This window comes from Emericellopsis cladophorae (genome assembly GCF_022114955.1).
Source record: "Emericellopsis cladophorae strain MUM 19.33 chromosome Unknown NODE_25_length_288687_cov_117_495977, whole genome shotgun sequence".
Classification (NCBI taxonomy): Eukaryota; Fungi; Ascomycota; class Sordariomycetes; order Hypocreales; family Bionectriaceae; genus Emericellopsis; species Emericellopsis cladophorae.
In genome coordinates this window covers 203,733-224,489 of record NW_026250950.1, presented here as the reverse complement: position 1 = coordinate 224,489, position 20,757 = coordinate 203,733, and the positions used below count along the sequence as shown (strand labels likewise).

The following is a 20,757-nucleotide window of genomic DNA, read 5'->3' as shown; positions in this document are numbered from 1 at the left end:
CACACGACGCTATTGACGATGTACGCAAGAAACTGGGTTTGTGGCGTTTTCTGGCAATAGACACATCAGGATGTCACCACCGCCACCAATAAATCTACAGATATATGGTGCATGACCCTGAGAGAGGCATCGCGCCTGGACCTTAGTGCAAAATAGACTAGAGGAACTACTGGTACACAGCACAATAATTGACTCGCTACATTGGGGCCGCACGGGCAATTGCGAGCTCCTCCTGCTCATATCTCATCATGCTTTCTATCGTGAGGACCCTATCAATCGTCCAGCCGCTCGCTGCCTAAGCCAAACTCACATACTTCTACATTGACGTCCCGCTCAAGCCACTATCCGTGCGGCTTGGATTCTGGCCCGGCCGTTTCGGCTTCTTGAAGCACGCAAACTCACTTTTGCTCGCCTCCCTCAACTTCTTCAAGACACTCCTCATTTCCGGGAGTTCACTCTGCAGTCGCGCCCGGGCGTCATTGTCCGTGCGACTGTCAAGCTCCTGATAGATCTGACCCTGCAGCTCCGACGCGCGATCCGTCGTGTAGTGACTCAGTGTCTGGGCGACAAACTCCACGTCGAGGGTGGCTTGCATGAGAGCCTCGAGGGGGTATTTCGGTCGGCGGCGGAACGCTTCCAGTAGCTGGGACGATGTCTGCTCGAGAAGGAAGGACAAGACTTGCGGGGTGAGGGAGGAAGCTGTCGTGGAGACCTGGGAGTGAACGAGCACCAGCGTCAAGAGGGTCTCGTAGACGTATGGCTTCGCTGCCGTCGGCCGTGTCCCTGCCGCAGGCACCCAGTCGTCCCGGCTGAGACCGGCTGAGATGATGGCACGCAGCTGTTCGATGGATTTTTTCGTGTAGGATTGGAAGAGACGGGCGTCAATCTGGCCGAGGACGTCGCGAATGGTCTTGGACTCGTCTGTCAGTTTGACAGAAAAAGCATTTTCGAATTGTGAGTTGAGGCTAGGCACGACTTGGGACCGGAGAGCTTGTAAGTTGCTCAGGGTCAAGAGCATGCGAATATTCTGTGCAAAGTTAGCCTCGGTCATGCACTATCAACTACAATGAACGATTCGACTTACGCGATCTCCAGCGTCGAGCGTGCTCCTGCTAAGGAGCGTTTCAGCAATGGGCGAGGCCGTCGACCACTCGCTCTCTGCCGCCCACACATCATCCGCTTTCTTGACGGACCGCTCCGCGTTCTCAACCATACCGCTCAGCGCCTTGTACAGGGTCGACACGTACTGGCTGCGCACCATTTGCAGCAACTTGGTGGGAGGTGGAGGCACAATGTCCATGGCTCCTGATTTGGACATGGCCTCGGAAATGTACAGGATCTTTTGCATGCCCAAGAGGAGCGTCCCTTCGAACGCGGAGAAGCTCGAGGGCATGCGTGTCACGTCGCCTAATTCGGTCGAGCGCTGCCAATCTTCGACATACTTGATGTTCTCGGCATCGCGATTCCACGCCGCGCACAGCGCGGTTACACACCGTTCGCGGGATGCTGCGACGAGCGACTTGAGCCGTTCCACGATTTGACTATCGCCCACAGCCACCGGCTGGAGTCCTGCAAGGTCCGAGGCCCCTGACCCGACCAGGGCCAGTGCTTTGGAAAGATAGTAGACGCCGCTCAACGAATTGGACCATGGTGGCCAGAAGGCCAGCTTTTCCCAGCTCTCGCCTCTTTTTGGCGACGGCGGAGGCGGATTGCTGGCGTCAAAGTTGAAGCGAGGGTCCCTCAACCCAGTTGGAGTGAGTGCGCTCGCGCCAGGCGTGGTAGGCGAAGGCGAAGCAGGCGTCGTCGGGGGCAGCGGCGAGTAGAGCAGCGAGATATCCTCGGGCGGGGGTCCGGTGAAGAACTCATAGGTATGATCGCGAATCGTCTCCACGAGCTCAACGACGCCCTTTTTCAGGTCCTCGATGACCTTGTCCGACAACTGATGATGTATTCGCGACTCACCATTATAGCCTGCTGGCAGGTTCCTCTGGGCCTTGCCGTCAATGAACCCCTGGACAGTGTTCCAGAACTCGACCACCTCGGCGATGATGCCGGATGTGGACAATAGGCTCGACAAGAATCCCAGCATTTTATCCCACAACTCAATCACGTCTGCCGAGTCGCTGGACGCGGGCTTCTCTTCAGTAGCTTGCCGGCCCAGCGATCGCAGGTGCGCAGCAATCGCGTGAGGCGTTGGTTTGTCTGCGCTCGCCAGCCTTCGTCGCAGTACCTCAATCTCGACTGTCGATCTCTCTACCGTTGTCTGGATCCTGCCCTTGAGATAGTCGTAGCGGCTCAACAGCCACACCCAGACAGGGTTGTCGCTTACGCCCAGCTCCAACAGCAAGCCGATCAATTCCAGATGATGGTCCTGGCCCCGCCCAGGCGCGGCCTCCGCTTTCGACAGTGTATGGAGTGAAGTCAGCCGCTTCCACACATCCCTCTTAAATGTATGAATCTGAGAGTTCACATCGTGCCACATTCGTCCCGCCAGCAGGATCTGGTACAGGTGCGCGTCCTTTGGGGCGTCTCCGTGGAGACTTTCCGCTAACCTGCGTGCCGAATCGGCAAATTTCCGCGCTCTGTTGTATTCCTCTACCAATGTCTCGTAGTCCTTCCTCTTGATGCTGTCTGCAATCGCAGGGCTGAGCTCAATGTACTCTTTATAGCGGTCGAGCTGGGCCGAAACGGTCTTTAGGTTTTCTTCCTTCTCACGACCACCCAGCGCAGGACCCCAAACGTCCTCAGCCTTGGCCGACACGTCGAGCAATGGAGCCTTGATACCTCTGACACCATACTCACTCTCTTTGGTGAGGGCGTTCTTCTGCCGGCGGTCGCTCATGGGTGCCGCCAAGGGGTTGTTCAGCCCATTCATGCTCTGCCGCCAGCTGCTACGACTTGCGTGTCTTGAGTGCGGTCGAGCGTTCAGGTGCTGGGATTCAGCGCCCCGGTACTTCATCTCCTTGTAGACATTGTCGATGGTGGCCTTGGCCTTGACGAAGCGCTCAAAGTTGGACTCAACCAGTACTTTGAGGGATGCGGACTTTTGATCGATCGACTGGGAGAGGAAGTCTAGGCCTTGCAGTAATTTCCGCGTGTCCGCATTGGCGTGCACGTGAGAGAGAAAGAGAGCCGGCGAGAAGCTCGTCGATGACAGGAGGAATCGGTTACGGTAGCGCGCGTCGTCCTGCACCTGGCGATGGCCCATGGCCTTCAACGTCTGCACCACGCTGCTTGCGGAGCCAAGCGGATCTGGCTCGTCCTTCTGTACGAGGTTGCTAACGCCACCGTTGCCGCCCTCTGAGCCTGGCAAATAGCTGCTCCTGCGGTTGCTGGCGGCCCGTTCCAGCGCTTGGTAGCGGGACTTGCGATGTTGGAGTCTGGGGTCTTGTGTATCCTCATCGCCAGACGAGTCCTCGGCGTCCTTTTCGGCGGGCCATTCTGAGGGAAAGGCTGTGGGGAGCTGGTAGAATTCCAGAACTGTTCGCTCTTGTTCGGCCATGGCGCGGTCGCTTGATTACGTCGATGTCATGCTCTCGGCTGGTCGAGTAGGTGGAAGTCGTCGGACGATGGGAGGTGAGGTAGCTAAGATCTAAGACATCTGAGTCTTGGAAAAAAGGCTTCCCTCGTTGCAAGTACTGGTCATTCGTCGCAGCGATGCGCTGCTTCGAGCTGTCGCGACTGTATATCTCCAGTCGTTGGGAGCTACCCTTGAGCTCAGCCACTTCAAGAGGTTCAGCCCCCGAATCTTGTGGCCAAAACTGACTGCACCAGCCACATACCAGCCACAGCCTTGGCGCTCGGCCATTAGAGCGGAATACGACGGCTCCGAGCGAGGTGAAAGCCGGTGCCACAGCTGCTGCTCCAACAGGCTCCAAATCCGTGTCGGGCAGACCAAACACGCATCCCATCGCCGGCTCCAGTCCTTGTCGCCCGCTCCCAGCCGACCGAGACCTCACTTTTTCTCCGCGCGCCATCTTCGCTTTCCACTTTGGTTGCTTTTTTTTTTCTCTCCAAGTCCCCTTCCTCCCTCCCCCTTTCCCACACGTACTCGCCATCGACCGACCTGAGCTGTCAAGATGTTGAGCCTACGAGCCTTTGCCAGCCCTCTGCCCAGGCAATGCCTGCGCACGGCGCCTCGCGCTGCCGCCACCTGGTCTCTCTCAGTACGTGATGCACATGTGCGTCTCCGACGAGCTACCGTCGCTAACCTCGCATGCAGGTCCAGCGCTCGTACTCTTCTGCCAACGAAAAGGTCGCCAAGTACAATGGCAATAAGGACTCGAACGTACGTGCATCTTTCCCGAGGTCAATCGTTGTGTCGTCACTCGCGAGGCTGGCTTGCCTGTCTGGGGAAAATCACTCAGACAGCCTCTGGGTCGTGGACGGGCAACCGGATCGTACAAGATGGAACAAGAGATTGACATTGTGTCGCTATAGGGCAACTACCTCGTCAGCTTGATCGAGGGTGACGGCATTGGTCCCGAGATCGCCGTCTCCGTCAAGGACATCTTCGCTGCCGCCAAGGTTCGTCGAGCCCATCCAAAACGCACCAGGTCGCGTGCCAGCTAACACAGCGTTCCTAGGCCCCCGTTTCATGGGAGCCCATCGATGTCACCCCTATCCTGAAGGATGGCAAGACGGCCATTCCCGATGCTGCCATTGAGAGCATCAAGAGGAACAAGGTCGCCCTCAAGGGACCTTTGGCTGTACGTCCATCCATGGCTTAGCGAGGCTACCGCGCCGCGTCGTGACCAACTAACGCCATGACAGACCCCCGTCGGCAAGGGCCACGTCTCTCTCAACCTCACCCTCCGTCGCACATTCAACCTCTTCGCCAACCTGCGCCCCTGCCGCTCGGTTGCCGGCTACAAGACCCCCTACGACGGCGTCGACACTGTCCTCATCCGTGAGAACACCGAGGGCGAGTACTCGGGCATCGAGCACGTTGTCGTCGATGGCGTCGTCCAGTCGATTAAGCTCATCACCGCCGAGGCGTCCGAGCGCGTCCTCCGTTTCGCCTTCCAGCACGCCGAGGCCATTGGCCGCAAGAAGGTCCGCGTCGTCCACAAGGCCACCATCATGAAGATGTCCGACGGTCTCTTCCTCAAGACCGCCGAGCGCGTCGCCAAGGACTTCCCCTCCATCGAGTTCGACGCCGAGCTCCTCGACAACACCTGCCTCAAGATGGTCACCGACCCCAACCCCTACAACGACAAGGTCCTGGTCATGCCCAACCTGTACGGTGACATTCTGTCCGACATGTGCGCCGGTTTGATCGGCGGCCTGGGCCTCACCCCCTCGGGCAACATTGGTGACGAGTGCTCCATCTTCGAGGCTGTCCACGGCTCCGCCCCCGACATTGAGGGCAAGGCCCTGGCCAACCCCACCGCCCTCCTCCTGTCCTCCATCATGATGCTGCGTCACATGTCCCTGAACGAGCACGCCAACCGCATCGAGAAGGCCATCTTCGACACCCTCGCCGAGGGCAAGGCTCTCACCGGCGACCTCGGCGGCAAGGCCAAGACCCACGAGTACGCCAACGCCATCATCTCCAGGCTGTAAATAGGCACACAACGCCTCACGACCAAACAACCAACCAACCAACCAACCAACCAACCCCCGATAAACCACACAACAAACCCAATTCCACGACATCACCACCTATACCTGGCTCCGCGGCCCGCCAACCTACAAAGTGCGACGCGCGCTCGCGCACCATAGCATATCTTTTTGACTATTAGCTTCTTGGCGGTCCCCATGTGCATAGTTTCAGTTCATGGCGAGAGTGGAAGACGCGGCCGTATTGATGGACCTGCAGTCTTTCCGCGTGTTGGAAAAGTGTACCAGCTGTAACGGCGCTATGAAGTTGACATGAGATGGAGAGAGGAGGAGGAACACGGTAGATGAATTCAATGTCTCAAATCATCCAACAATTTGATGTGCTCCGAAAAGCAGCCGGATATTATATCGTACATGTTTGAAAACACTTGTTCCCCGACGGCACTACGCCTACACCAATATGCTGATCCCCTGAGTGCTGGCCCCCTGCCTGGTAATACAGAAGAGTGGGAAAATGGGACATGCGTCGTCAATATGTACGAGAGAAAAGATATTTGCGCTGGTCCTTGCAATTCTCAAATGGATTGGCGCTTGAGATGCACATCTGTGCCGTCCACGACGCCCGCCACACCCGCCTGCAACCAAGCCTTCTTGACCACGCCCGGACCGTAGCCGCTGCCCCGTCGGTTCGGTCGATTGGGCAGGAACAGGTGCGGGCGCGTCTTCTCCGTGAAGCGCGCCCACTTCCAGTCATCGGGGGACCGACAGGCGCCCAGCAAGTGGTACGCCTCGATCATGACCTTCCAGGCCGCGCCGTTGTCGATGCGCACAATGGAGACGTCGTAGTCGAGGAGGCAGAGCCCACAAGACCCCGGGGAGCTGGTGCACGGCACAAACTCGTCCTTGTTCGTCGGCGCGCGCGGCCTTCTCTGCAGCTCGGGCAGAGCCTGGTGGTAGACGGACGAGTTGCGAAAGAAGGGCGTGTGCTCGCACAGGCGAAAATCACGGTGCCCGGTGCATCGACGGAACGAGGGGACGTCCGCGTTGCTGAGGACGAAATCATAGGAGCGTCGCAGATACAGCTCGTCGTCGATGATGTTGGCGGCTGTTGAGCAGCGAATGCTGACGGTCTCGCGTCGCGCCTCGTGCTGGAGACAGATGGCCTGGATGGGAATGCCGCCGTGGCCGTGAAAGTGCCGGTTCATGACGAGTCGTACGTGATGATAGCCGAGGTCGTATGCATTCCCCATGGGCGTGAAGCGATCGCGCATGCCACAGATGAAGGCTTGCGACTTGTCAATGCGTTCCTCGATTGATTGAGGGCCATATGTGTCGCGGTAGGTGTGCAGCTTGTTGCATCTTTGACAGTAGTAGTAGTCATCGCCGATGCTGTCCCTCTCCAGCAAGGTGAGAAGCGCTCGCTTGTCTTGGTCCCCGAGTTTCTGTCGCGTCTTGGGAAGGCCGAGGTTGTAGAAAGCGCGGCATGTCAGGGAGAGTGCGTGTGCCGATGGTGTGTCGAGATGGTCGGACAGAAGGAAGAAGAAGTCCGCAGGGAGATGTAGAATATCCGGGCTTTTCGACGGTGTCGGTGACGGTTTGTGCTTTGCATAAAAGACTTTGGTGAGATCCTGTGTTGGGCCTTGTGGAGGTTGCTGCAGCCGCTGCGCGCCTAGGAAGGATTCATCCGGCTGCAACTGGAATCGCGCAGCATCCTCATACTGGCACCCAAAAGTGGCGCTGAAAACACCAAAAAGATGTCTCATGTTCGTGAATCCTCAATCGTTCTGGCTCGATGATGGCAAATGTTCGATATGGATATGTTGCCAGTGGCGTGGACTGTCAAGTAGCCTGGATGCGTGTAAGCCAAGGCGCCTAAGGATAGCAGCTAGCTATCGTGCGAACCTGATGAGCATCCTTCGATTTGATGAGAAGGAAAAGCTGCTGTTTGGGCTGAGCTTCTCAGTCAAGGCTGATCTAGATCAGGGGTTCAGTTGAGGAATGCTTCTTCGGATTGCGTCTTGCCAGAAACCACGGAGAGCAGCTCAAGCGTGCAAAGGTAGCGTCGATCTTTTGGGTTGCGCCAACGACACAAGAACAATACCCCGTTGCGGAGACTGAGGTCCAATATTGTCGCAAGCCTGAGCTGAGAATAATGTATATCAGAAATGATGAGGCGAGATCACAAGAACAAAAGTCAGGATCTTGCTGGGACCAGCCCCAAATACGTCTAGGCCACATCGCAGCCAAGCCTCTGGGTGGGAGGACCCCCTCAACAGCGCGAATGGTAGATGATCACTAGCCATCGTCAAGGTGACTCGCATGACTGTATCCGCAAGCTGTGTGCTGTCATTAGTGCCTCCGAAAAGGCCGATTGTGCCGCCAGTATTCAGAAGCAGGCCCAACTTCCCAAGGGCAAAGGGCCAAGCCAAGGGCCAAGATTCAGGGTCCAGGAGGACTGGACCGGACCAGGGTGCGGGGGCGGGGTCCCAGCCAATCCAGACTCCACGCTACCTCACAGCTCCCATGGCCGTCACACATGCGCCATTGCTTTCCTATCTCCTCTTCTTATCGGATCGAGGGCAAGGTTACTACCTCTCTATATGGTTTGGCGGTGCTGATAAGTACGCGTCAAAACTATACCATTGTGGGCAGCCTTGATGCTCTGTAACTAGGGTGAGGCGTCACCAAGGCGATTTCGCCCAACGACTAGAGTCATTAATGCGATGCGCCAAGTTTGGCTAGTGCTATCAAGGAGACCTGGCGGCCGTCATTGGCCTAACATCGGGGCAGCTCGAGCAGGCGACGATCATCGATTTGCCTTTGCAAGATGTATGCGTGGGATATGTTGCTGCTGTTGTCATATCAGCCTTCGATCGGGGATCCACGGGTTGACTCTTACTGTAGTTGGCCTTGATGAAGTGGGATTGTCGATCCATAAGACTAGCGACGCAGCCATACGCAGGCAAGACATCATGTTCCAAAAGTCGGTGCGGACAGCAACATGTTCAGTAGGCTTCACTAGGGCCTCACTAGCCACAAGGTACTTCAGAAAGAAGAATCTATCCGACTCTATCGCCAGCCTTCAGTGGCGCTCTCTGCACACTACACGTACATTCCTTCCCGCATCCTTCCCGTGCGGATCTCCTGTCAGGGACTACGCAGCCACCAACTCATGCGTTGGCAGCGGGACAATAGGCCGCGGTGGAGGAGAAGAGTCCATTAATAGGTTTCATCGTCAGCTTCGCAATCACTACGCCGGTGTACTGCTTCATCGCGCGTCATGCAGCTGCAAGATTAACTTAAATTGCGCGGAACCTGATCCCCATGCGCTGGCAGCATTTCCATGCCTTTACCGTCCTTGTTCGACATTACTACGTGCTGACCGCTCCAGTCAGCCCAAAGTATCAGCTAGACCTAGACCTACACTTCTGCCAATAAATGCAACGCTTTCTATGCAAATACTTGGACTCCAAATTATCCCTAAAGTCGGGCTTCCAGTATTTCCTTCTCAAAGATCTTGACGCCCCAGACGTCGCTGAAACGTAGCGGCCCTACTGCTTTGAACTTGGGATCGCAGTCAAAATCCTCGTCGCTGCCACTCTCCGTGTCGCTCGTTGAAGACAACAGCACCGAATTCGTGGAAGAATAGCCCGCATTGTATGGTGGACTGGGCACGAACGCAATGGGCGCCCTTGCCTTGCCCTTCTTGTTTCTTGCCCTCCTTCTCTCCTCTCTGAAAAGATTCATGTCTGTCTGCGAGAACCGCAGAATGCGGTCGACACGATCATCCTCCATGCCAACGTACTCGAGCTTCGATTCCGGAACATGCGCCAAGCTGTCAATCACGAATTTGACAATCTCCCGCATCACCCATACGCAGGTGTCGTTGTTCTTGAATCGCAGTATGTGGAAAGCGCGTAGCTGCTTGAGTTGGCTGATGTTCTGGATCATCGTATGCTATGAAAATGTGTCAGTCGGTCCTGTCGCGAGATCTTGCCATCATCACTCACCACCGCAGATATGTTGAGGCAAATCGCCAGCTCCTCCAGCCGCTCTCCCCCAAAGCAAATGAGCTTCATTAATTTGTCGGTAATATCCCATTTCCTGGATCCGTGGCTGTCATCTTTGATCATCAGGCGCCGAAGCGTGCGCATGTGCTTCTGCAGAACCATTTTCTTGATCTGCTCAATGGTCACGGTTGTGCGCGGCGCCAGGCTTTCCGGTTTGTTCTTGGTGCTCTGTTCGACCATAAACAAGTCGTGTAGCGCTGGCAATTGCGAGAGGCATGTCAGGAGTGCTTCGCTCACATGGTCTGTGAAGACACTTCTGAGGGGTAACGGTGAATGCTGGTTCTCCTTTGTGAGCGCAGCCCAAATGGCTGCTTGATTCCCAACGTTGAGCAGGGTGAGCTGCTTGAGACACCGCAGGTCAACAGCACGCGACAGAACGGATGCTTTAATGGGGATGAGGTAGATACTCAGAGACTCAAGGGAGTGACCCCTTGTTTGTTTCAAATAGTCGCGCACATCATGACCGGCGTCCAATGGTTCCTGTTGACCATCGGGGACTTTGCTCTGCAGCTGGTGCTCAATCTGCCGCGTGTCGTGTTCAGCCTGCGCAAGCTGTCCCACGAGACTGTCGATCTCACTGGCATCCTGGTCATTGCCTTCTATCCGTAGCTCACTCAACCGGTTGCTTAGTGTCTCCATCTGGCGCACATAGAACACGTGCTTCGACCGCAATCTCTCCTCGCTGTTTCCTGATTTTGGTAGCGATGACGATCCATGAGCAAAAGGATCATCTCGTTTCGGACTTTGTAGCTCCAGAGGTTCCGCACAGTTTGAAATGCCGGTGAGATCCTTGGCCGCGTCGCTCTGCTCCAAGTCGACATCGTCCCCGACTCCCCCTGGCCCATTGCCGATTGCCTCGTTTTCCACAGCCAGGGCTTGACTCACATTTTCCGATGTGATACCAAGCGATTCAAGCCCTGTAGCTCCCATGTATTCGAGTGCAGCTTTTTCAAGCACGTTCAGAAGTGTTCGGTGCGCGGACGCGCGTTCTTGCGTTCCGCTTGAAAGTGTCGTAAAATTGCTTGAAACGGCGTGGAGAAACTGTCGGACCAGTTCCAGGGAGTTGGTGTCTGTTGCCGGCGTCTCTTGGCTTTTCGATGGTCCATCGGCAGTACCACTTGGAGACCCTTTGTCATCCGACGCGGCTGTTGCAAGATTGGCTACTGATGGGGAAGCCTCGACCTCGAAAATGCGTGCCAGGAACGATTCCTGCACTTTGCGCTCCTCTTGGGCGCGGAAAACCTTGGCGGCACTGGTCGACTCGTGGTTGTGGTGGTGGTGATGATGCCCATGACCGTTGACGGTGAACTCCTCATCGATATCTGAGTCATCAGGGTCAGAGTCGTGTGGTGGCCTGCGAGCCTCCGTCGCGAGACTGGACGAGAAGGACAGCGAGAGCCTCTTCAGCGTCCTTGACGAATTCTTGACACAGGCAGCGAGCTCTGTAGATATATCAAGGTCATCAATGTCCAGGACTGCAAGCGACTGTAACTTGGCGAAGCCAGACACGGTCGGTGGTTCTTTGAAAAAGCTGTCCTTTCGAGCAGCCCGACTTTTCGGTAGCTTCTTGGATGGCGGTACCAGAGCAGGAGGCGGCCCGGGCAGTGGCGGAAGGTTCACTGTCAGGGGCAACGACACCGTGGATGGCATCGCGGGCGGCGGGCCGGACCAGTGATCGGGCGTCCATACCTCGGCGGCGGTTGGTATAGGAGCAGCCGGCAGAGGAGGAGGGGGCATGTAGTACGACTCGCCAGCTTGCATACGGAGGTGGAGGTTTTTCAGGCTGCCCATGCGATGCAACTCCCGGTACACTTGTCGGGTCAGCTCGACCCGGATATTCCATTTGAATGTTTCTAACTTTTTGGCCTTTTTCAAAGTCAGATAGAGCAGCGTGTTGAAGAACTTTCCGCAGCTTGCTCTGTATAGATATGGCTGGTACGACATTTCCCCCTTCATCCCAAGACTCAGAGTATCCATTGAGATCTCTCTGAGGTGCTGTGCGTAGTTGTAATCGCTCGTTGTCAACGTATCGAGGCCACCGGCGAGCCCGTCGATGGGCTTATCCAGCAGGACCTCTTCATCGTCGGGAAATATAATGTTGAATTCGCGGTAGAGAATCGAAGCGGCGAGATCGCGAAAATGTCTTGAAGCTAGAGCGACGCAGATGAGGTCGGATTGCGCGCACTGGAGCTCTGCTTAGCTACTGGCGCGAGCGATGCCGGAGCAGGGGTTCTTCATACCTGGAAGAGAATCTCCTTTTGTATTTCCAATGGAAGATCCAGAAACGTTATGCTTGATCGTTCTGTAGGCTCCATGGCCTTCTGATATTCGACGACACTTGTCGCCGTGGCACCGTGGCACGGAAGACGAGCGAGCGACCAAGTATCGACTGTCGGCAGTGCGTGTTCGCGATGCGCTTCCTTGGCGTCCCCAATGGACGATGGAGCCGTATAGGCCCGTAGTGGATGATGGCGTGTGTACAGGCGGGGGTCTGGTAGAGCTTATGCGATGCGGCGGGCCGTGATCAAGCTCGCGGCGCGACCAAAAAGAAGAGTCAGGCAGCAGGAAGTGAGCTGTGCCATCTATGAAAGAATAGGAACGTTTGATGTTTGGAACTGATATGAAGTGATGAACAAGGTTTGGCAGCTTGGAGGCGTAAATGCAAGGCGGATTGAAGTTGGACGATGGTTGGCGGCTAACGGTCGCAGATGCCACCCTGGATTAGCTGTGAGCCTGTGAATGGTTGCTAAGCTGTGCTAGCGCCAATAGGTGGGGCCATATGCCGGCACCCGTCAGGCTACCCCAGACCTGGTGGCTTCTTTTCACGATTCAGCCAATGGAGGTGAAAGCTGGCAGAGGAAATGAGAGCTGTTAAGCAACGTCAAGAATAGCTCACTTGATTGAGAGCTCCATGCGTTAACTACATATATATCAGTGTGCGTTGGCAGGTTCGAATCTTCGAGGCTGTTGGTCATTGAGTGTGCAATGGTCCGGGAGCACCAGAAAACGGGCTTTGTCAGTTGTACATGTGGACAAAGAGTCGTTGTACGCTTTGCAGCATGCTTATGAATGATAAATATGCACAATCTCAATGACATGATTGGCATCTGTCCTTGATCTAGTATATGTAGGTTCCCTTGGACGTCCGTTGAGGGCAGGGATCTGTGGAGAAATTACTTGTGCAAAGCATTCATGGTTTCACTTTAGGAATGGTTGGCAGTGATGATGACAGGATCGAGCTCAATTCCACGTGATTAACATGTGCACCGTTGGTTGGTCTTACCAACGTCGTCCTTGCGCCAAAAAAAAGAGCCGAGAATCGAATCTGTCTCAGCCTTCGGGCGTAGTAATCAGCGGATGATATCATTGATCTCGGATGGCTATAAATAAAAGCACAATTACGGCTTTTGCAGGACGTCAAGGAAGATTGTCCGTATTTCGGGCAATAACAATGTCGTATTTCCCCACTGCAGGACCACCGGTCTACGCGTCCGTGCGTGCCCCAGCACATCAATGCTCGTATTCTGGCGAACATCGAAGTGGCTGCAGACTGGACTCCTTCCTGCGCAATTTCAGCTTTTCGTGGCTTGATCGGAGCGGAAAGCTAATGTCATGTTATTTATGACGGCGTTCGCTTAGGTAGGCGAGAAACACAAAGTGTGAGCCACGATCATTTTGCTCCCGTCTCGAAACAAGGGAACAATTAATAATTAAAGATCACCATATCAGAACCCCTTGCTTTAGCAGGGAACGCGACCAGAAAGCGACTGGAGGATCTGGAGCCGGGTGTGCCGGTTGGATTGCTGTGCCCACAGTTTCCCAGTTCTGGAACGACTATGTGGATTACACGTGACTCCAACGCGCTCTGGTGCCTGACACAGGTCCACTAAGCCACGATGCGCTAAGCAGCTGGCGCCGGGCCCCTGAGCCAGCGCTCATTCCACCGACTCCAGTCCTTCATTTTTCCTCAACCCAACGCCATCATAAGACGTCTTTGTTTTCCTGCTTCTTGTGTCACTTGTCGTTTCCCTCAAACCACATTCCAACGGATTGCTGCACTCTTTTGCATTCCGACATTCTTTTTTATCTTTGACTGAAAACCTGTACTTCTTTACACATTCACTCCCTACCACAATCCGACGACTCGACTCGCGATACTCGAGCATTAATCCATCATGCGTTTCACTTCCACCATTGCTGCTGGCATTGCCGCCGTTGGGGCTGCTGCTGCCGATGGAAGCAATTACCTTGGCTTCAACAGCGGTGCCACTCTCGCCGACCGCTCTGCCAAGTTCAAGGCCGACTTTGCTGCCGAATTCAAGACTGCTGCGAAGCTCAACGGTGCCCCCGGCAAGTTCAACTCGGCTCGCCTCTACACCAACATCCAGGCCTACTCTCAGGAGGATCCCATTGAGGCTTTTGATGCCGCTGTCGAGACCAAGACTCACCTCCTCCTTGGCGTCTGGGCCTCAGGCACTGACAACATCGACAAGGAGATCAACGCCTTGAACAAGGCCATTGAGAAGTATGGCTCCGAGCTCACCGACCTCATCATCGGCGTCAACATTGGCTCCGAGGATCTCTACCGCACCTCGGTGACCGGTCTCAAGAACGACCCCGATGGTGTAGGCGCCTCGCCCAAGACCATTGTCAGCTTCATCGACGACTGGAGGAAGGCCTTCAAGTCGGGTCCTATTGCCGACGTGCCTGTCGGACACGCCGACACCTGGGACGTCTGGAACAACTCCACCAACAAGGCCGTCATCGACGCCGTCGACTTCATCTCCGTCCACGAGTACCCCTACTACGAGAACGACAAGGGTAACAGCATCGAGAACGCCGGCAAGCTCTTTGACAGCGCTTACCAGGCCACTCTTGACGCTGCCGGCGACAAGCCCGTCTGGGTCACTGAGACCGGCTGGCCTTATGTTGGCGAGACCTGGGACGAGGCCGTGGCTAGCGTCGAGAATGCCGAGAAGTACTGGAAGGAAGTCGGCTGCAAGAAGCTGTTCAACAAGACCCCCACTTTTTGGTACACCCTCCGTGACTCCAACCCCGACAACTCGATGAAGTTTGGCATCACCGACAAGCTGTCTACCGAGCCCCGCTTCGACCTGAGCTGCCCCAAGGTCTCTGACGATGAGGACAAGGAGAGCAAGACCAGCACCTCCTCCGAGGCCACCAAGACCCACACTTCTGCGGACCACACTAGCATGGTGACCAGCGTGGCGACCAGCAGCCCGGCCACTGCCACCAACGGTGGCTCGGACAACGACTCCGAGGAGAGCTCTGACAACGGCTCTGGCAACGGCTCTGGCAACGACTCTGGCAACGACTCTGGCAACGACTCTGACAACGACACTGATAACGGCTCTGGCAACGACTCTGACAACGGCTCTGGCAACGACTCTGACAACGGCTCTGGCAACGGCTCTGGCTCGGATGACAGCAGCGATGCTGAGACCACCAACGCTTCGGACAGTCCGGACGCTGTGGCCACTCCCGGTGCTGACAGCGGCGTTGGGCTCCTCAAGATCAGCGCTGCCGGTGTTCTTGCCGCTCTCGGCGCTCTCGCCCTCTTCTAGGTTGCATTAGCAATGCCTGTTTTTCCTTGGATTGCTGTACATCGTTAGCATGCCGGTAAGGTCTGACTTTGGTTCCGTATGGATTGCTAGGCTCAGGATAGATCTTGGATGAAATTATAGACTTATATAATAATCCTGTCTTGAGGCATGAATGTTCCACTACACCATATGACATGGCCTAAGGGCTTACTTTCTTTGACGAACCTCATGCTTGATGTCCTTGCGCTGATGACTTCACACTGCCAAGCATCGCCTCGAAGTCATATTTGTGTAGTACAGTCATGCAACAACCGGGTCGCCACTGAATAGGCAATGCTCGTGATTCTGACCGCATGTGAACCTGACGTGTCGACAAAGAAGGCCCTAAACCAGACGCCGTCGACCAAGCTCACTCACTGCGCATCATGGTGTCAGGGGAGGATGAGTGGCAATCTCAATGATATGCGTGTCTATCTACGGCCCTGCTTTGCCCACCCAAGCCCACGTACGTCAGCCTGACACTGTGCACACTTATTTTCACACTGTGCCCTCCACAGGTACGAAACGACCACACCCAGTCAGCCACTCTCCATCTTCCTTCATGAGGCCTGCCCCGTGAAATTAATAGCCTTATTTGCACTCATTCATTCACTAGCTTGTCTGATTGTTAGTTCCGCCTGGACAGCAGTCTCGCCTTCATTGTTGGGAAGGACATCTGTCAAACGGAGGCCACGACGACCTACTTGGCCTTGGGTGTTACTCATCGCCATCACGCTCTCTCACACTCAAGTCCATCATGGCGGACACGGAAGAGCCACAGTTCAACACGCTCAAGGAACGAATCGCCGCGTTGAACAAGCAAAAGAACTTTAATGACGCAGATGGCACGCGCAAACCAGCGCCACCTCCTGTCCCTCGCCCAGCGAGAGACCAACCGCCTCGTGATTCACCCACAACGAATGGCGTCCAGGAGCACAGAGCATCACCAGCCATACCAAACAGACCTAGCAAGCCCCCCACCCCCAGACCTGCACCGCCACCCCTACCAAGACGCGATACGCAGACGTCACAGGGCGCATCACCCATCAGTGAGCCCAAGCTTGCTCCGCCGCCACTGCCCAGTAGAGGTAACTCGAACCAAACACCACCTCCTACCCTCCCCACGCGGACAGCCCCTCAGAATCAAGCTGGCCTCCTGCCTGGGAGGCGGGGATCGAGCTCTTCTGAGGCGTCACAACGGTCCGCCATCTCTGTCGCCAGTCGTGGCTCAGATGGCCGACGCATGGCACCTATCTATGACCAGGCGAGCCTGCCCCCTCTTCCCCCTTCTAGGAGAGAATCCGAGCTTGCCCCCCAGCCTGTCAGGCCAGGCCTTGCGCCAAGGAAATCATCATCATCATCGCTGAGCGCAGCTATGGCACGTACAGGTCTTACGGGGAAGAAGTCAGCCTCGTCATTGAAGACACCGGACGCTGCGCAACCAGGGCCGAAGCCTGGCCTTCCACCTAGACTCCCGTCTCGTTCCGCTACAGAGGCATCATTGATGAATGGAAAAGAAAACCATGCGCCTGCAGAACCAGCCCAGCCTGCGCCTCCCCCTAGGAAAAACATCGTCATGGGGTTCGGCAGTGGCAAGTCTTCGCGAGCGCCGGCTCAGCATCAGAAGACGGATGAGCCGCCCCCTGCGCCAGAAACTGCAAACGACGAGCCGCCTCCGATCCCAACAGCTTCCAGGCCGACAGCATCTCAAATCGACGCCGCGAATGAGAGAATGTTGTTGGGTGGCAACGTGGACGAAGACTGCTGGGTCTGTCGAGATTGGAGTGGGCCAGACAACCTTGCTTCCAAGTTTCCTCGAGAGTCGCTCCCGCGACAAGACCTCGTTGGCTATCTTGCTCGCAATCTGTGCGACCCCTTTCCGTCATACACTGACAAGGCTCGCGCGATATTTACTTGGTTCCACTACAACATCTACTATGACACGTACGCCTTCTTCAACAAGTGCGTCAAGGAGCAGACGGCAGACAGCACCATACTCACGGGCAAGGCCGTTTGTGCCGGGTACGCCGAAACGTACAAGGCCATTGCCAACCGGGCCGGGCTGGAATGCATCGTCGTAGGTGGTCACGGCAAAGGCTACGGCCACTCCGCCCTGAAACCCGGCGAGCGACCTCCACCAGCGAAACCAGACGGACACGCTTGGAACGCCGTGCGTATCGACGGCGGCCGGTGGAAACTGATCGATGCATGCTGGGGTGCCGGCCACCTCGATGGGTCAACAAACGAGTACAAGCAGGTCTTTTCGCCGAAGCACTTTATCGCAAGAAATGATGTCTTTAGCGAATCACATTTCCCGCGGGACTCGCGCTACCAGTTTCGCGATGATGGAAGAGTGCAGTCGTGGGAAGAGTACTACATCGGTCGGTCTGCCGACGGCGAACCACCTGTGCTGTATACGACCGGCCACGACGAGGGCATCCTCGAGTCCAGCATACAGCCGCGCTGTCGACAGATCCCCGTCCAGAGTGACGCGGTCATCCGCTTCAAGTGGAGCAAGCTCTGCCGCCACTGGCGGTCCGAAACGCACGGCAAGGGCAAGCCGCCGCTGTGGCTGCTGAGCATCCATGGCGTGGATGGCCGGAAGGACGACATGGTGCCCGTGCAGACGGACGGGTACTGGCATTGGGTGGATGTCAAGGCGCGAGACCTCGGTGCCCCGGGCCAGACGCTGCAGGTGGCGCAGGTGACGACGATTGGGGGCAAGGACGCCAGGGGCGTCAGCGCAAAGGAGTACTTTGAGAAGAAGGGGAGGGTGGGCATGGCCTGGAGCTATGTTCTCAAGTGGGAGCTGGTATAGACGGAGAGACACGCATTGGATACCCAGGATCTAGAAGGTTGCCAAAGGCAGTACATCAATATGCAAGAGTGACTAGTCATGAGCAGAGCGAGTTTCGGGTTGCAAAGTTCCGTCTTTCATTCGACTTTGTAGCCATTGCGTTCTCGATTGCTATGTACGGCCTAGCATGCTACGCGCGCTCCCTACTTCTTGATCAAGCTGTCAAACAGGGGCTTGAGGTGCTTGGCGCTCTTCTTGGGGTACCTCTTCTGCCCATTGTTGTAGTCGACGTAGCACACGCCGAAGCGCGTCTCGTAGCCCTCGGCCCACTCAAAGTTGTCGAGCAACGACCAGGCAAAGTAGCCGCGCACGTTGACGCCGTTGAGCTGGCTGGCGACGGCCATGGCCTTGACGTACTCGTCGTAGTACTGGAAGCGGACCTCGTCCTGGAGCAGCTCCTCGAGGGGCAGGTTGTTCTCGCCCTTGATGGAGGTGCCGGACTCGGTGACGTAGATCTTGGGGTAGTTGTAGCGCTTGCTGAGCCAGACGAGGAGGTCGCGGAAGCCCGGGGCGCAGGGGCGGAGCCAGGGCGACTGGGTCTCGACGCCGATGACGTCGCCGTTCTTGTTGTAGGGGGTGGTCTCGAGGTTGCCGAGAAAGTCCTCGGGGGCGGGCTCGCCGTCCTTGTGCTTGACGTAGTCGGCGGTGTAGTGGTTCATGCCGTAAAAGTCGTTGGAGCCGTGGACGAGCGCGCGCTCCTCGTCGGTGAATGTGGGGAGGCGGTCGCCCAGCTGCTTGCGCATGGAGGCCGGGTAGTCGCCATGGTAGATGGGGTCGCCGAACCAGCAGATAGCAAACTCGATCTTGCGGTCGGCCGCCTCGACGTCGCGGGGGTCGGTGGGGTCCCAGGGGTAGGTGGCGTCGCCGTTGAGGACAATGGCAATCTCGCCGCCGTTGGTGGCCTTGAAGTCGTCGCGGTACGCCTTGACGGCACGACCGTGGGCAACGAGCAGGTTGTGGCCTACGATCCAGGGCTCGGTGGAGGAGTCGCCCTCGGGGTTGCGGTCGCGGTTGGATGTGCGGCCGGGGGCGAACTGTCCGACGCTGTAGCCGAGGATGGAGGAGCACCAAGGCTCGTTGAAGGTGATCCAGTTCTTGCACTGGGGGAAGCTCTTGAAGCACACGCGCGCATAGTTCTCAAAGTCCAGGGGGAACTCCTCGCGGTTCAGCAGACCGCCGTAACGCTTGTCCAGCTCGTCGGGGACGTCCCAGTGAGAAAGCGTGATGAAGGGTGTGATGCCGGCGGCGATAAGGTCGTCGCAGAATTTCGAGTAGTGGTCGATGCCAGCCTGGTTGATGGGGTCGTTGCGCCCACCCTTGGGGATGATGCGCGTCCACGAGAGGGAGAAGCGGTACGCCTGCGATCCGAGGTCCTTCAAGAGGGCAATGTCCTCGGCGGTGCGGTTGTACGAGTCGCAAGCGGTCTCGCCCGAAGAGCCGTCGGCGACCTTGCCAGGCTTCTTGGTGAAGGTGTCCCAGACGCTGGGGCCACGTCCGTCCTTGTCCACGGCGCCCTCGATCTGGTAGCTACCGTCTGCATTAGCAAGCGTGTTCGGAGAGGGGTTGGATGCGCTGGACCTACGAGGCGGTGGCAAAGCCCCAGACGAAATCACTGGGAAGAGCAGCCATGGTCGCGTGAAGGTGAGGATGAGAGGGGTGAGGGGATGTGACGGTCAAAGAACCGGGAAAAGGCTGGATAGGAGGAGGGAGGCAGGGAGGTGCGGCCTGGCTTGCCCAGGGCTTCGACTTTATTTATACCATGATGGCACGTAGGGATCGGCAGGTGTCAAGGCCGTTGATCCGGTCATGTTGAGGACAGCGGTGCTGTGCAGGGTTTGCGCCGGACCGTAGCAACCGAGCGTGTCTGTACGAGCACGTTGGCCATGGGGCTGAAGCTGCTCCTCGAGCGCGCGCTTGCTTGCCTTGGCCTGTTGGAGACTGCGTACGAGGTTGGGTCACTTGGGTAAACTTGGGGATGGTGGAGTGGGGGGTCGTGGGAGGGAGGGGAAGGGTCCAGTCGCAGACGCGCCGCGCAAGGTGCCTTGCCTGAAATGGCTGGTCTGGCCCGATTACAGGGCTAGCTAGGTACATGTAGCTCGTGAGGCACATGGCCGACAAGATAGTGGGAACGTTTGGGGTGGCTCATGCATAGAAGTCGTCTGTGTTCGATGTTGACGAAGACTGGCAAGTCTTCATGTTGCGTCCTCACCGTCCAGCACCTACCTCACCGTACCAGTAGCCAGATCACGTGAGACCCTGAGTGAAACCAGTGCTCTCAACGTCCACCCCCCGTCAGCAGCAGCAGCAGCAAAGTCACGGCAACCACTCTACTGTCTGTATCTTGAAGCTGCTTAGTTTCAGAACAGCAACAAATCGTCGACTCCACGGCGGGGCGCCCATACCTACTGACGAAACTGCGACACTGTCATTCGCGCGAGCTCTCGCCAGATCCCTGCTGGCTCCGTCGACCGAATCGAGACGTCGGCCCGCCTCTCCGAAGCAAGCTTCCCCGACGGTATCCCCCATTCTCATCCCCATTTTGAAGCACCCGCAACCAACGTACGTCCGTCTGCCAATGCCGCCAAGGTCCAACAATGAAACCTCAAGGGCCAATCTGCATGTGCATGTCTGCCAGTTCTCCGGTCCTGGCGCCTCGACATTTCTA

The 20,757-nt window shown here is 56.6% G+C and overlaps 7 protein-coding genes across 7 annotated transcripts; 3 read left to right on the top strand and 4 right to left on the bottom strand.

Annotated features, from left to right (window-relative positions):
- Positions 1 to 316: 316 nt before the first annotated feature.
- On the bottom strand, positions 317 to 3,502 carry J7T54_003272 (Exocyst complex component-like protein; the record flags this gene model as incomplete). The annotated part of the gene is made up of 2 exons (XM_051506837.1): positions 317 to 1,027; positions 1,085 to 3,502. The coding sequence occupies 2 exons, from the start codon at positions 3,500 to 3,502 to the stop codon at positions 317 to 319; spliced, it is 3,129 nt and encodes a 1,042-aa protein (XP_051361961.1).
- Positions 3,503 to 4,079: 577 nt separating this feature from the next.
- On the top strand, positions 4,080 to 5,565 carry J7T54_003271 (Isocitrate dehydrogenase [NAD] subunit-like protein; the record flags this gene model as incomplete). The annotated part of the gene is made up of 5 exons (XM_051506836.1): positions 4,080 to 4,166; positions 4,223 to 4,288; positions 4,441 to 4,527; positions 4,587 to 4,709; positions 4,774 to 5,565. 5 exons carry the CDS (start codon positions 4,080 to 4,082, stop codon positions 5,563 to 5,565), a joined length of 1,155 nt encoding a protein of 384 aa, XP_051361960.1.
- Positions 5,566 to 6,137: 572 nt separating this feature from the next.
- On the bottom strand, positions 6,138 to 7,325 carry J7T54_003270 (uncharacterized protein; the record flags this gene model as incomplete). The annotated part of the gene is made up of 1 exon (XM_051506834.1): positions 6,138 to 7,325. One exon carries the CDS (start codon positions 7,323 to 7,325, stop codon positions 6,138 to 6,140), a length of 1,188 nt encoding a protein of 395 aa, XP_051361959.1.
- Positions 7,326 to 9,042: 1,717 nt separating this feature from the next.
- On the bottom strand, positions 9,043 to 11,947 carry J7T54_003269 (uncharacterized protein; the record flags this gene model as incomplete). Its single annotated transcript, XM_051506833.1, has 3 exons — positions 9,043 to 9,519; positions 9,573 to 11,816; positions 11,873 to 11,947. 3 exons carry the CDS (start codon positions 11,945 to 11,947, stop codon positions 9,043 to 9,045), a joined length of 2,796 nt encoding a protein of 931 aa, XP_051361958.1.
- A 1,860-nt stretch (positions 11,948 to 13,807) lies between these two features.
- Positions 13,808 to 15,217, top strand: J7T54_003268 (glucan endo-beta-glucosidase-like protein; the record flags this gene model as incomplete). The annotated part of the gene is made up of 1 exon (XM_051506832.1): positions 13,808 to 15,217. The coding sequence occupies one exon, from the start codon at positions 13,808 to 13,810 to the stop codon at positions 15,215 to 15,217; it is 1,410 nt and encodes a 469-aa protein (XP_051361957.1).
- A 775-nt stretch (positions 15,218 to 15,992) lies between these two features.
- On the top strand, positions 15,993 to 18,053 carry J7T54_003267 (Kyphoscoliosis peptidase-like protein; the record flags this gene model as incomplete). The annotated part of the gene is made up of 1 exon (XM_051506831.1): positions 15,993 to 18,053. The coding sequence occupies one exon, from the start codon at positions 15,993 to 15,995 to the stop codon at positions 18,051 to 18,053; it is 2,061 nt and encodes a 686-aa protein (XP_051361956.1).
- Positions 18,054 to 18,235: 182 nt separating this feature from the next.
- On the bottom strand, positions 18,236 to 19,721 carry J7T54_003266 (Beta-glucosidase 1B-like protein; the record flags this gene model as incomplete). The annotated part of the gene is made up of 2 exons (XM_051506830.1): positions 18,236 to 19,619; positions 19,675 to 19,721. The coding sequence occupies 2 exons, from the start codon at positions 19,719 to 19,721 to the stop codon at positions 18,236 to 18,238; spliced, it is 1,431 nt and encodes a 476-aa protein (XP_051361955.1).
- Positions 19,722 to 20,757: the final 1,036 nt, after the last annotated feature.